The following is an 11,907-nucleotide window of genomic DNA, read 5'->3' on the forward strand; positions in this document are numbered from 1 at the left end:
CTGGCTATTTTCTCTGAGTCTTGGTCTACCTAACCAAAGCCGAGGTTCAAAGTATACTTCAGCGGCGTCTTGCCTGTGATGTAAACATGGCTCCCTTGCAAAGTGAGATTACCCCCGTGCCAACTATACTGCTCACCCGCATCAGCTGCAATTGGTCCCTTTCCATTTCCTGGCCCGAAGGTGATCTTGTCATCTTCCATGCTGTACTCTCCTTTCCCTTCAATGAGATTGTATATGGTTGTGTTGTCGCTATCAAGAATCTCCTTCACTCCCTTGAACTTTCCTCCCTCTCTGAAAGTTAACTCAAAAGTCAACTCGACATTATCCTCTCCCGAAACTTCAAAGTCGAGATCATATCCCTTCTTGGTCGGCTTAATCTCAACATCAGTTTTGAGACGACGAACACTGGTTGGACGATTCGTAAAGTCAAGCATGGCATAGAAACGACCATCGACCGACTTGGACAGCGCATATGTCCCGTTGTCGTCACGCTTATCGGCTGGAATAGGTAGGTAGTACGGAACTTCGATCTCACTCCCCAACTTGATGGTACCATCCTTGGAGAGCTCAACGCCATTCGATCGGAAGTGACCCATGCTGAAAAAGCTGGCACTAAGTCGCACGGCTTCAAGAACAGCCTTTCCGTTCCAGGCTCGGAACATGGTCGGATTCGTCGAAAGGCCCGAGCCCATTCGGTTATAGAACTCGGCCTTCTTTCCGTCCGTGGTATACCAGTCCGACCCACCAAATGCCGAGACTGTGAGCTTTCCACGCCTGGCTCGCACGAGACCTGCTGACTTGTAGTGCTTCTTGAAGTCCGAGAATGGTTGCTTTGACTTGGGCAATTCGGCTGCCAAATCAGGGCGTTCGATGAGGTTGCCAAGGAAATCGCCCAATTGAGGTCCAACTCGCTTCTCGATGAGACGAGCCATCGCAGCGAATCGGCCGTTCTTGTCTAACAGAGCAAGCTCGCGAAATTGTGGGTAAAAGTTGCCCATGTTGTCCCCTGGAGGCTGAGACTGGTCCTGTCGACGGCTCTGAATCGTCTCCATCTCGCCGTTGGGCTCTGCGTGCTCAATGGAAAGCTCGAGGTTTTTGCGGACAAAGCTGACCAATCCTGTGTAATTGAGCTCGTGAGCTACTGTCAATAGAGAAGGGTTCGACACAGCCGAGTAGTAGTTAGGGCTACGCTCCGAGTAGATGCCATCAGCATCGATATCAATGCCCTCTGCGAGCCACTCATCGATCCTCTCAATCAAGCTGGGATCCTCAATAATGTTGGAGATGCGTGCCAAGGCGCTGCAAATCTTCCATCTATGATTAGGGGTATGAATTCCGCCCTTTGCAAGTCCAGGCGCAGCCTTTTTGAGAATACCACGCATGGCTTTTGCGAAAGGTTTTGAAGCCTCGTGATCGTCGCGTTCGAGGATGCGTACCATTATACCAAAGTCTTCGATCAAGAAGCCGGTATCAGGCGGGGAGTGTCGATTGCCGACGGTGTAAGTTCCATCGTCATGCTGGACCTCTACCAGTACAGAGAGCATCTCCTCGATATGAGGCAACAGAGATTCATCGTGGTAGTAGGTTGAGTTTGGCCATACAAATGGTGTGACAAGGCGACGGACCTCACGCGTCAATGACCTTGGGGAGCCAGTCAATGAGGCATTTTTGCCATCAATGACGGTTTGAACCTGAGCATCGGCAGACTTTGTGAGAAGCTTTAGACTGGTCCAATCCTGGGATGGGGTAGAAGCGGCAGAGGCGGTGATGGCAAGCAATGCCACGCCTGCGGCTCTGAGGGTACTCGATATACAGGGGAGATGCATTGGAACGCGACAAGACTGGAAATCCGTGCACTGGCTACATGACGAGACTCGGTGCATGAGACCAGCTTAAATAAGTAAACAAACACTGCCAAGCCCGAGGTTCGGTGTCTGATATACCGATTACAGCAACAGTCGGGCTCATGAAGAGCTGCCGAAGCCCACTTCCCCGCGGGGAAAGCTTTCAGTACAGGTTAGATCAGTGGGGGGTGCTGTTGGCTAGCACGATTAAGCTTAACCTTAGTAAATGAAGATGGACATTGGGGGACGGCTCGGACAAGTGTCCGAAATATTGCATTTAGTTGTTGGAATAAACTTGCTCATTATAAATAGCTTCATGGCGGTAATGCAGTATCAAGGAGGTAGGTTATGAAATGATAAAAGCTTCACATCCCGCCAACGGATGAAGGCGTCTACTTCACTCTCCGTCGAGTTCAATGGCTTCTCGACACTCACTAAACTCGCAGTGGTGCAAAAGAGTTAAAATGGGTATGAGATAGTGTAATAGGTCAAATCTGTTCAACAAGCCATCCTCGCGTCTATCATCTAGTGTCATGTAAGCTGTTGATCAACGGAAAAGTCGTGATGAAAATATCTCCATTTTGAATTTACCCGGTCGCGTTAAGCTAACGTCTTTCGGAGACGGCTCGGCCGAGCCGAGCTCCGTCGGCTTTTGATCAACTGGCGTCTCTGTACGGAGTAGATCATTTATAATCATTTAAAGTTATTTAGATTTGACTCAAAGTCAACGAATCTCTTCTAATATTCTGACAGAAACTCTCAGGTTTCAAAAGACCATCCATTCAATTGAGATGCTTCCTACTATGCGTTCACTTAGCCGCACAGCTCGTGGAGTTCCACTACATGGGAAATCATCAACTCCCTCCCTGTTAGTCTTGGACGACTATCTTCGGATCTCAGCGAAACATTTTGAGCACTTGCAGCCTCCAAAATTACAAGTTGAAATCTCTGATACCTACCTGCCTCAGCGAACTGCCGAAGAAAAGAGCAGCTTGGTAGAGAAGCTCTACCCGTACGACATCATCTCCACTGTGCGTGAGCGAACACCATTCCCTGGGGAGCTGCTACGTCAATTACCCAACTTGAAGTTGTTGCTATGTACTGGTACTCAGTTTGAGACCTTTGACTTAGAGGCTGCCAAGAAGCTGGGGATCACAGTTGCTTCAGCGCTGGGTCGAGGGCGCAGTGACGGAGCACAGCATAAGCAGGACATACGGAAAGGAGGAAGCCATCCTGCCACGCACCATACATGGGCTATGATCCTTGCTCTGGCTAGAAACATTGCAGCAGACGATGGGTCTATCAAAACTGGCGGGTGGCAATCAGACATGGCTGTTGGTCTATCAGGAAAGACTCTGGGAGTCGTTGGTCTGGGGAGGCTGGGAGCAGCAGTGGCGAGAATCGGGTCTTTAGCATTTGGCATGAAGATCAAGTGCTGGAGCAGCAGCTTAGACCAAGCCAAGGCTGATGAGATGGCTGTCAAGCTTGGCCTGCCTACTGTGGATGAAGACGGCGACAAGACCTTTCAAGCAGTGAGCAAGGAAGAACTCTTTGCGACAGCTGACGTAGTCACTCTGCACTACGTTTTGAGTGAACGATCCCGCGGTCTTATTAGTGTCAAGGAACTCAAAGCGATGAAGAAGTCAGCATTGCTGGTTAATACATCCCGTGGCGCACTCATTGATGAGACGGCACTGCTGGGTGCAGCGAATGAGGGTTCCATTCGCGGCGTTGCATTGGATGTCTTTGAGTCCGAGCCTCTGCCCGCAGATAGTCCATGGCGGTCTCAGGACTGGGGAAAGGGTAACAAGAGTCGGGTTCTAGTGACCCCTCATATGGGGTATGTCGAGGAGGGCATTATGAATAGCTGGTATGCTGAACAGGCAGAGAATGTTGAGAGATGGTTGGACGGAAAGGATGTTCTTCATCAATTAGCTTAAGGCAACACTTATTGTCCCTTCATCATGTATGTAGCTGAATAGCTAAATATGGCAAAGACAACTCGATGTAAGTGACACATTGCGTGCAGTATATTAAAGAGAATCTAAGCAACTCTCAAATCATATCTAAGGTAAATCATCAACGCCATCGTATGAAAGAAACCTGCTCTAATAATATCAATAAATACATTCTAAATCATCTTCATTCTGATCTGTAATCATCTCATCAACCGCCGACAAGAGCACTGAGTGGACGTCCAAGTTCTTTCACTCCTCAGCTTGCTTACTCGCCTCAGGCTCTTGCCCAACAATTGACTCGAGTTTCTCTCGGAACGAATCATCGTAATAGCTCATAACAGAGGACGTCCGCGCAGTGTCCATCGACGTGCGAGGCGACGGGGCATACGCACTACCGTCCGCTGAGAAGATGGACTCGCGCACCGACGCGGAATACTGGCTGCTCGTGTTGCGCGCTGGGAGTTGGAGGCGCTTGGAGGAAGCGGATGTGACGGAGAGGTTCTTCTTCTCGAACATGGCGAGCTTGTCGGAAACGGAGCCAGCTCGTTTCTGAAGCACGGTCAGGTCGTTGTTTGGTTTCGTGGTGTCTTTCTCTTCAAGCTTGCGCATCCAGGCGAGGCGGTCGCTCAGTGCGCCTGGTCGCTTTGAGTTGACTCTGGCGAGGGGGGTTTGGGATTCTGAGGAGGGTGACTCGGCGGTTTTGGGGGAGGGTCCGAGGCTGGTGGGTCTCTTTAATGCCAATTGAGGGTTTCGTGGGATTTGAATGGCCTTGGATGGTGTAGAGGTAGATGGCGAGTCGATTGGGCTGGTGCTGAGTGGTCTTGGTGGTGGGGGCATAGCTAACCGTGCCTCACGCTCTGCAGTCCATCTTGGTGATTCTTTCACGGATGGAGTAGATGGAGTGGTGATAAGACTTTCATTCGGCACCAGGCGAATAGTGGCGGTGCGTAGTGCATTTGTATCGTTATCTTCGTTAGGAGCCTGGAACATAGTCTCCAGGTCTAGAGGTAATGACTTGCGATGGTTCTTGAGGTTCTTGACCGGCTGGTGAATTAAATGTCTGGCCTCGACTGGCCGACCACGGTCCAAAATACTGGGCGCTGTCGACGCATCCGGACTGTTGAGGGCTTCCAGCGCCGATGCCCGAGCTTGGTGCTGGTCTGCATCGCTGCTGTCGATGAAAGTCAAGGGTCGAGAGGCTTCATTGCGATTAAGTGGCTTCCGCGAAAAGTGATGACTAAGTCTCGCTGACGGCGCGTCGACATTCTGCTGCTTGTCGGCGTCCTTGTCCTTGGGCTGGAGGAGCCAACTACTCGGGAGACGAAGGCTCTCGAGGCCGTTTAACTGAACATCAAGTCGAAAATCGGACGCGTTGTTGGGCTGCGCAGCGTGATCGTGGCCGGACCTGACGTCGGGCTTGGATTTGGCTTTATTGAGGCGGCGCAGCGGGTTCAGGCTGGAGAGCTTATGGGCCAGCGGTCGCCACAGAGGTTTATCGTTGCTGTTGCTGCTGCCGGTCTTGTTGCCTGCCATTGTCTTACGACTCTCTTTTCTCTGGAGATCAAAAGGGTTGCATCAAAGGTACCGATTGCATCACACACTATTCTTGCTGGCTGCTGTAAAAAGCAGTCCTAAGTTTGGCTGCTCTGTGTTTGTTTACAGGTCCATGTTTGGGTTCGGGGCAAAAGGGGCGAGGAATGCGCTGCATTGCTCGCTTGACGCTACCCCCTTCATTGTTTCAAATGACCCAGTGCCTAGTTCGGGCTTAGCCGATATTACTGCATGATTTCGCTATACGGAGTAGGCTTGACTGCATTCAGGATAGTTTTCTCCAGTAAAAGAGGTGGGGTTGACATGGCCGAGGTTGCATCCTAACGGTCTTTACTAACCTATAGTCCAGTAATTGGCAACAGTTAAAGAGATACTCAACGGTAAACGATAGACTATGAAATGGATAGAGAGGTTTTGAGTGACTTTAGACTGGAAAAACTAATCTATTTGCGCAAGTTGGAAGGCTCAAGTAAGAAACTGGAGTTGTTGTCTGTGCTTTGCAATCATCTCGCCAAAACGTAAATGTCATCAAGCTTAATGCAATGCAATTCACGCTTGAAATTCTTCACGGTCACGTTCCCAAGCAACAACGCCATCCTAGATTGGATCTGCCAAGCGCAATTGCGATATTGAGATGCAATTTGATCCCGTGATCTCTCATGTGATCCATTGACGTTTGGGGATCTCAGGAATGGTTTTCACAACCCGTTTCATTCCCGGAATTCACACTAACGCTATTGAATCACCTTGGCAACGTCGCTTGATCAATTTCATGAGTTTGTTCCCGACAATATTTAGCATCGTCATACAAATGACGTTTGACAAGATACTCTCGCAACTCATTATGTCTCACAACGGCTCAGTGCCCCACCTGAGTGTGATGCAAATCTTGTTTCAATGTCAGACTTAAATAAAACAATAAATAAAACAAAAAGGTTTATACAATAAATAAAATACCTTTTTCTTTAAGCTCTTTCTTTATTGAATTTTATTAAGTCTTTAACCTTTATAGTATTAACTCCTATATATTAAGAGGTAGTCTTAAGCTAATTTCGCACTTTGTCCTGTATTGTGTATAGCATGCCTACTACTATTTAAATGTTCCGGCAGCAAAAGACTACAGCCCTTAATATCACCGCAGCAACTCGCCAGTCTTACACCGATGCCAACTTGCTAGATAGCAACATCGAGCTCAATAACCTATCCCCGAGGTACCTTTCTAGAATTGTAATGCCCGTAGCAAACCTCTATGAGATCTCTCCTTGCTTGTATCTTCTCTACAAAGTCACAATCTTCTCCAGCCTGAAAGTGCTAGCTATACTTATATGCAGCCACAATAAACTACCTACCATTTGTCCTCAATTAGAGTACTTTCAGCCTCTGATCCAATCTCTCCATGTAATCCAGTAGATCAAATGACCAGAACATATATGGGAATATCGATATTCTGAATATCGAGCTTTTTGTCCTCCCCATACTTGTTCACCAAAGGATACTTCTCAATCATGGCGACAACGTCTCTCTATGAGTATTGCCCTTAGAATCTTAAACCACAAGATCCCAGAACTCATGATTTGGAATGCCACCTCGACAGATGTTTTCACGATAAGAGTTCCCAATTCCTTCCCGCGGAGTAATAGTCTGCAAGTGCGGAGAGCGTGCCGCAGCGATAAGCCTAGCTCTTAGAGTGGATGCTGTATAATAGATAACTAGCCAAGAATAGAAAGGCTATCATTGTGCTATCTCATAGCGCATTGGAATGTCGACAAGCTTTTCCCGGATTAGATTTAGCTCATACGGTTTAACGATACCCCATACCTGCTATCTATGTATCCGCCATGCCCAACTCTATATCATTACCCGCTAGGCTTAGATCCGACAGAACATAACCGGCTGCCGCCAGCCCATTTCCGCTGCCTTGTTACGGCGTACCGAGGCAGGTGGGTCGAAATATAATCCACACGTGAAGACAGCTGACAAAAATATGATAGCCTCTTTTAGCTGGGTTCTCCACCGCATATTTCTGTCAGCTTCGCAAGCTGTATGGGTTATTTTTCGACCCACCTGCGAGGGTATATTATAGGCGACTCCCACTCTTTACTTGGCGAATTTCAGTTCCCTCTTCCCTCCTTCACTGGAATCCACCAGACAATTGAAATACACCATGGATCCTTCAGATTTCTGTGTTATTTTTGTTCCTGGCGCTTGGCATCCAGCACGATGCTTTAAGGCAGTGGGTGACATCCTTGAGCACGCTGGCTTCAACGTTGACTATGTCGACCTTCCTTCAGTTGGTGCAGAGCAGAGCCTCACCAACTTCGCCCCAGACGTTGCGGCCATTCGACAGGCCATATCCCAAGCTGCCGCCAAATGCCAAAAGGTCATCCTCGTCGCTCACTCCTATGGCGGCATCCCTTCCGCAGAGGCAATTGGTGCCTTTGGGCCTGGAGGCGCTGTTGCACACTTTGTGCTCTGCTGCTCGTTCATCATCCCGAAAGACAAGTCCTTGATTGCTGCTTTCGGCGGCCAAGATCTCCCATGGTGGTCTATCTCAGAGGACAGACTCTCCGTCGAGGCATCTACACCGGAGAAAATCTTCTATAATGACCTGTCGCCTGAACAGGTTGCAGCGATTGTACCCGTTCTGAAGCCGCATAGCTACCAGGTCTTCCATACGCCTCTTACATATGAAGGGTGGAGGCATGTGCCGACAACGTACATTTACTGCTCTTTGGATGCTGCGATCCCTATTCATATCCAGAAGCTGATGGTTGAGGAGACGGCTAAAGGTGTTGATGTTAATACCCAGGAGATCAATGCAGGACATAGTCCTTTTATCAATATGCCTGAGGAAGTTGCATCTTGTATCCAGAAAATTGCAAAATAAGTTTTAAGTTGTTGCTTTTTTGCATTTTCTTTCTTTCTGTAGCTATAGCTATATCTTGTCTTTAAAGTAAGGCTCCAGTAGACTGCCGCCGATTTGCGAGCGTGTTAAGGTCCGTCCAGCACAGGTCGAGGAAGTAGCCAGAGTATTGAAGGCAAGACAGAAGCTTCAGTTGTCCTGTAGCGCCGTATAATTATTCCGGCTTGCGGCCATATACATAGCGCACTACAAAATAACCATGTATCTTGCGGTTGCGAAGGGCCTTTCGTATACCCATCAGGAACACTTGGTACTCATCCTTTGGCCACTGCAGCACATTATTCCACAACAGCAGAGTATATCCTTGAACAACGTGTGAGTATAGAACAGAGATAAAGGATAGACTCGGCATACCTTCAATATCATTCTCCAATGTCAGCTTGACAAATCGGCCGACCTCGGCCAGCTTTGAGTCTTTGGGCCAATCCCCAATTGGAATCTACGATTGCGCACATAATCAGCCTTGCGAGAGCTCATAGATCAACTTCAAACTCACCTTGTAGTCTGTTGTCTTGATGTCCACAAACCCCGCCTCTTCGATTCCCTTTGGTTGCAAGTCATGCACAAAGAACGTTCGACCAATCGCTTTGCCGCCCTCTTCATACAACTTGTTGCACAACTTATAGACCTCTTGTTCTTCAGCTGTGCCATCGTCGCTGCGGAAATGAATGTCGGCTTCGACGGACTCGACCCAACCGCCAGGCGTACAAACACGGTAGGCCTGTTGGTATAAAGCGGTCCAGTCTTGGATAGCTCCGAAGAGATAACGCATGTGGACGAAATCAAAGGTGTTGTCTCTCCAGGTCCATGATTCGGTGGCATCGTCAATTTCAAAACGTACATTTGGGGGGACCCATTTTGGCTGTGTTGGTGAGAGATCGGTTGCTGTCACTTCAGCTTGGGGGAACTGATCTGCGAAGTCTCTGCGAGTTTGTCAGCATCGCGTCTCTTGGTGGAGCTTGTAGCTACTTTACATTGCCCAGATCCCTAGTCGGCTTATTAGCTATGATCACGAACCAACTCTACTGAGACTTACCACTTCCGGTACCAACGTCAAGTGCTTTCTATTCATATGTCAATGCCGACAGTTCTTGACCTCAATACGACTTGCTCACATACCTGGACGTTATCTCCAATGGGTGCCAGATATAACTGACCGTCGAGCAGAACCGTCAAGTAATGATGGCTGGGATTGCAATGAGTAGGAAGCAGGTAGGATTGAGGATATTGAATCTCACCTGATGTCAACAGACTCGAGTTGTTGTTCATCATTCGGAAAGGAATACTCAGTCACGAACTTGTCGCTGTGGAACGTGCGACCCTGAATACTTCTGTAATGAAGGATGCTTGAAGAAACAGAGGCAGTTGAGCTGTCACTAAAAATTGCTATCAATATGGACTGATCATGCCGGGAGTAGTAAATCTTACGCGTCTGTTTCAAGTGTTGAGTCGGCGTCATCTCGAACATCCTTTCTAGCACGTCAGCATCGCAGTTGGTACAGAATATGTCGCAAAACCTCACGTCATCGTTGTCTGCGGCGGGAATAAGTTCGGTCTGTGGAGACGGTGTCGACTTGGGCCCAGACGCCGGGGATGAGGGCCCAGCCGGTGATTTAGTCTTTGGCGACGACATGAAGAACTATCGTAATGCGACGCTGAATCAAGATGATTGCGAGAGATATTTTTGACAGTTTAAGTTGAGTGGACGGGAGAGGGAGAGGGGAACCCTGGCCTCGCCAATGACCAGCTGTCCTGACGTTACATCATGGTGGGCTGAGTAACAGCCATTTTTTATCAGATCATATCACGAGTGATGTCCAAAAGTGAAATGCCTCTATAAAGAAAGAACTGCAATAATATAATGTGCACAACTTACGTCGCGCAGCCACTACGGACAATGAATACAGCTGCATCTTATGCAATGAAAGTGATAAATCCTCGATTGGACTGTATGCATTATCTAAAATGTCTAGGAGAACGCAAAACTAAACATGCGACCATTAAACCAGCAACCTGTAATATCTAAACATTGATTGAAGATTCTTTCTTTATACCGATTTACATCGTCCTTAGTCATCTAGTCCGTCTTTGTCTCCCCGGACTGAAACAAGCTCTTGACCGTTCTATACAATAGTATAGTGCAGCCTACAAGACTGCCAACAACCAAGGGAAGTCCGTACCGAAGCCATGTTGTAGGTTGCCAAAGGCTCACTTGAGGAATGAACGGCCTGTTTTCCAGTTCGAGCGTCTCTGGAGTTTCGTCGGCTCTTGTGCCAGTGAATGACTCGAAAGCCTGAAGCACGATCTGCACAACTTGCTTTGGCTGACTCAGGAATGGCGAATGGCTTGTCTTCAGCTCGGTATAAACCACGCGAGCACCCAGCATCCTCACCATTCCGATCTGAGCTCTCTGGATAAGGATAGGCAGCCCCTGATCTTCAACAGTTCCAATGAACCATACAGGCACATCTAACCACCCGGAGTATGAGTACTCCCTGCCTTCAAATAGTGCTTTGAGGCTTTGCGTGGTGAGCATGGAAGTCGCGTGATCGGCCTCGGTGGGCGGTAGATCGTGGTAGAAGAATTTCTGAGGACGGACTGTGAGATCTGCATAGCCAGTCTTTTTGTTGACGCGAAAGAACGGTGGAGTTATGTTGAGAAAGTGGTCCATGAAGGTGAGCCCAGTGAAGCAAAATCCGGTTGCAATGGGGATAATACCGACAACGTGTCCTGTCTCTGGCGTTCGTTTGCTGGACGTCGGTGTTGGCATTGAACTTTGGCGTGATGCGGATGACCCGGCTGGCCTAGAGAAACCTTTGACAGCACTGTTGCCAACCGTTCCTCCATAAGAATGCGTGATGACAATCACGTCACGGCCATTTTCTGTCTCCTGCCCGATAGCCGAACGGACGGCGTCAACGTCATCTTTGAATGTTGCCATTGGATCTACCATTGTTGTTGGAAGAGTGACGGGAATGCATCTCAAATGATGTTGGTTTTGTAGCTGTTCCATTACTTTGGCGTAACATGATGGCTTATGCCATGCGCCGGGTACAAAGACCAAGCTTGGTTCGCTGGACATTTTGGCGGATTGGCGCCAAGATGAATAGAGGTAAAAGGAAGAACACTGAAGATATAGAGAACAGAGAATCAAGGAAGAGCGCTGGAGAGAATATAAATAGCAAGAGCTAAGTTCGGAGGCAAGTAATATTTATGGGCATGATGGACAGCTCTCGATCGCTTGCCTGATTTGGACTGATTGACGAGCGGAATTGAGGGCCAGCGGAGTTTATCAACCAACCAAGTCAACGGACGAAGCGTCTAGTGTGTACTTCGACTGTCACAAATCTTCTGTCATTCTTACAAGATCTAACACTTCCATAGTATTCCTAATTTGATCCCAATCAAGCTGGTTGATCTGCTCCTAACTTGGATCTGGCAGTGGGAAGCTCAACGCTACGCAAGTACAATAAAAATAATTTGGACCAAGTAGTAGATTGAACAGGACTACCTGAGTATTGATGAAGTTTAGGCGAGAGTAATAGTATATGTCTGTCCTGACGTGGTCTCAACCTCATCAACTCCCTTTCTAGGGCTTAAAATTCCCACGGGTACCCAGATGTTAGCCCGC

At 48.2% G+C, this 11,907-nt stretch overlaps 6 protein-coding genes across 6 annotated transcripts; 2 read left to right on the forward strand and 4 right to left on the reverse strand.

The window, feature by feature from the left end:
* Nucleotides 1–29: 29 nt before the first annotated feature.
* FSUBG_10981 (uncharacterized protein) lies at nt 30–1,826 on the reverse strand (the record flags this gene model as incomplete). The annotated part of the gene is made up of 1 exon (XM_036675614.1): nt 30–1,826. One exon carries the CDS (start codon nt 1,824–1,826, stop codon nt 30–32), a length of 1,797 nt encoding a protein of 598 aa, XP_036533555.1.
* An 821-nt stretch (nt 1,827–2,647) lies between these two features.
* On the forward strand, nt 2,648–3,784 carry FSUBG_10982 (2-hydroxyacid dehydrogenase; the record flags this gene model as incomplete). The annotated part of the gene is made up of 1 exon (XM_036675615.1): nt 2,648–3,784. One exon carries the CDS (start codon nt 2,648–2,650, stop codon nt 3,782–3,784), a length of 1,137 nt encoding a protein of 378 aa, XP_036533556.1.
* Nucleotides 3,785–4,051: 267 nt separating this feature from the next.
* Nucleotides 4,052–5,335, reverse strand: FSUBG_10983 (uncharacterized protein; the record flags this gene model as incomplete). Its single annotated transcript, XM_036675616.1, has 1 exon — nt 4,052–5,335. One exon carries the CDS (start codon nt 5,333–5,335, stop codon nt 4,052–4,054), a length of 1,284 nt encoding a protein of 427 aa, XP_036533557.1.
* Nucleotides 5,336–7,517: 2,182 nt separating this feature from the next.
* Nucleotides 7,518–8,240, forward strand: FSUBG_10984 (alpha beta-hydrolase; the record flags this gene model as incomplete). Its single annotated transcript, XM_036675617.1, has 1 exon — nt 7,518–8,240. The coding sequence occupies one exon, from the start codon at nt 7,518–7,520 to the stop codon at nt 8,238–8,240; it is 723 nt and encodes a 240-aa protein (XP_036533558.1).
* Nucleotides 8,241–8,430: 190 nt separating this feature from the next.
* FSUBG_10985 (methyltransferase) lies at nt 8,431–9,909 on the reverse strand (the record flags this gene model as incomplete). Its single annotated transcript, XM_036675618.1, has 9 exons — nt 8,431–8,579; nt 8,631–8,715; nt 8,773–9,199; nt 9,251–9,263; nt 9,313–9,340; nt 9,396–9,462; nt 9,515–9,652; nt 9,705–9,745; nt 9,799–9,909. 9 exons carry the CDS (start codon nt 9,907–9,909, stop codon nt 8,431–8,433), a joined length of 1,059 nt encoding a protein of 352 aa, XP_036533559.1.
* Nucleotides 9,910–10,353: 444 nt separating this feature from the next.
* On the reverse strand, nt 10,354–11,229 carry FSUBG_10986 (uncharacterized protein; the record flags this gene model as incomplete). Its single annotated transcript, XM_036675619.1, has 2 exons — nt 10,354–10,399; nt 10,457–11,229. The coding sequence occupies 2 exons, from the start codon at nt 11,227–11,229 to the stop codon at nt 10,354–10,356; spliced, it is 819 nt and encodes a 272-aa protein (XP_036533560.1).
* Nucleotides 11,230–11,907: the final 678 nt, after the last annotated feature.

The sequence above is a fragment of the Fusarium subglutinans genome (genome assembly GCF_013396075.1).
Source record: "Fusarium subglutinans strain NRRL 66333 chromosome Unknown NRRL66333_c0000198, whole genome shotgun sequence".
Classification (NCBI taxonomy): domain Eukaryota; kingdom Fungi; phylum Ascomycota; class Sordariomycetes; order Hypocreales; family Nectriaceae; genus Fusarium; species Fusarium subglutinans.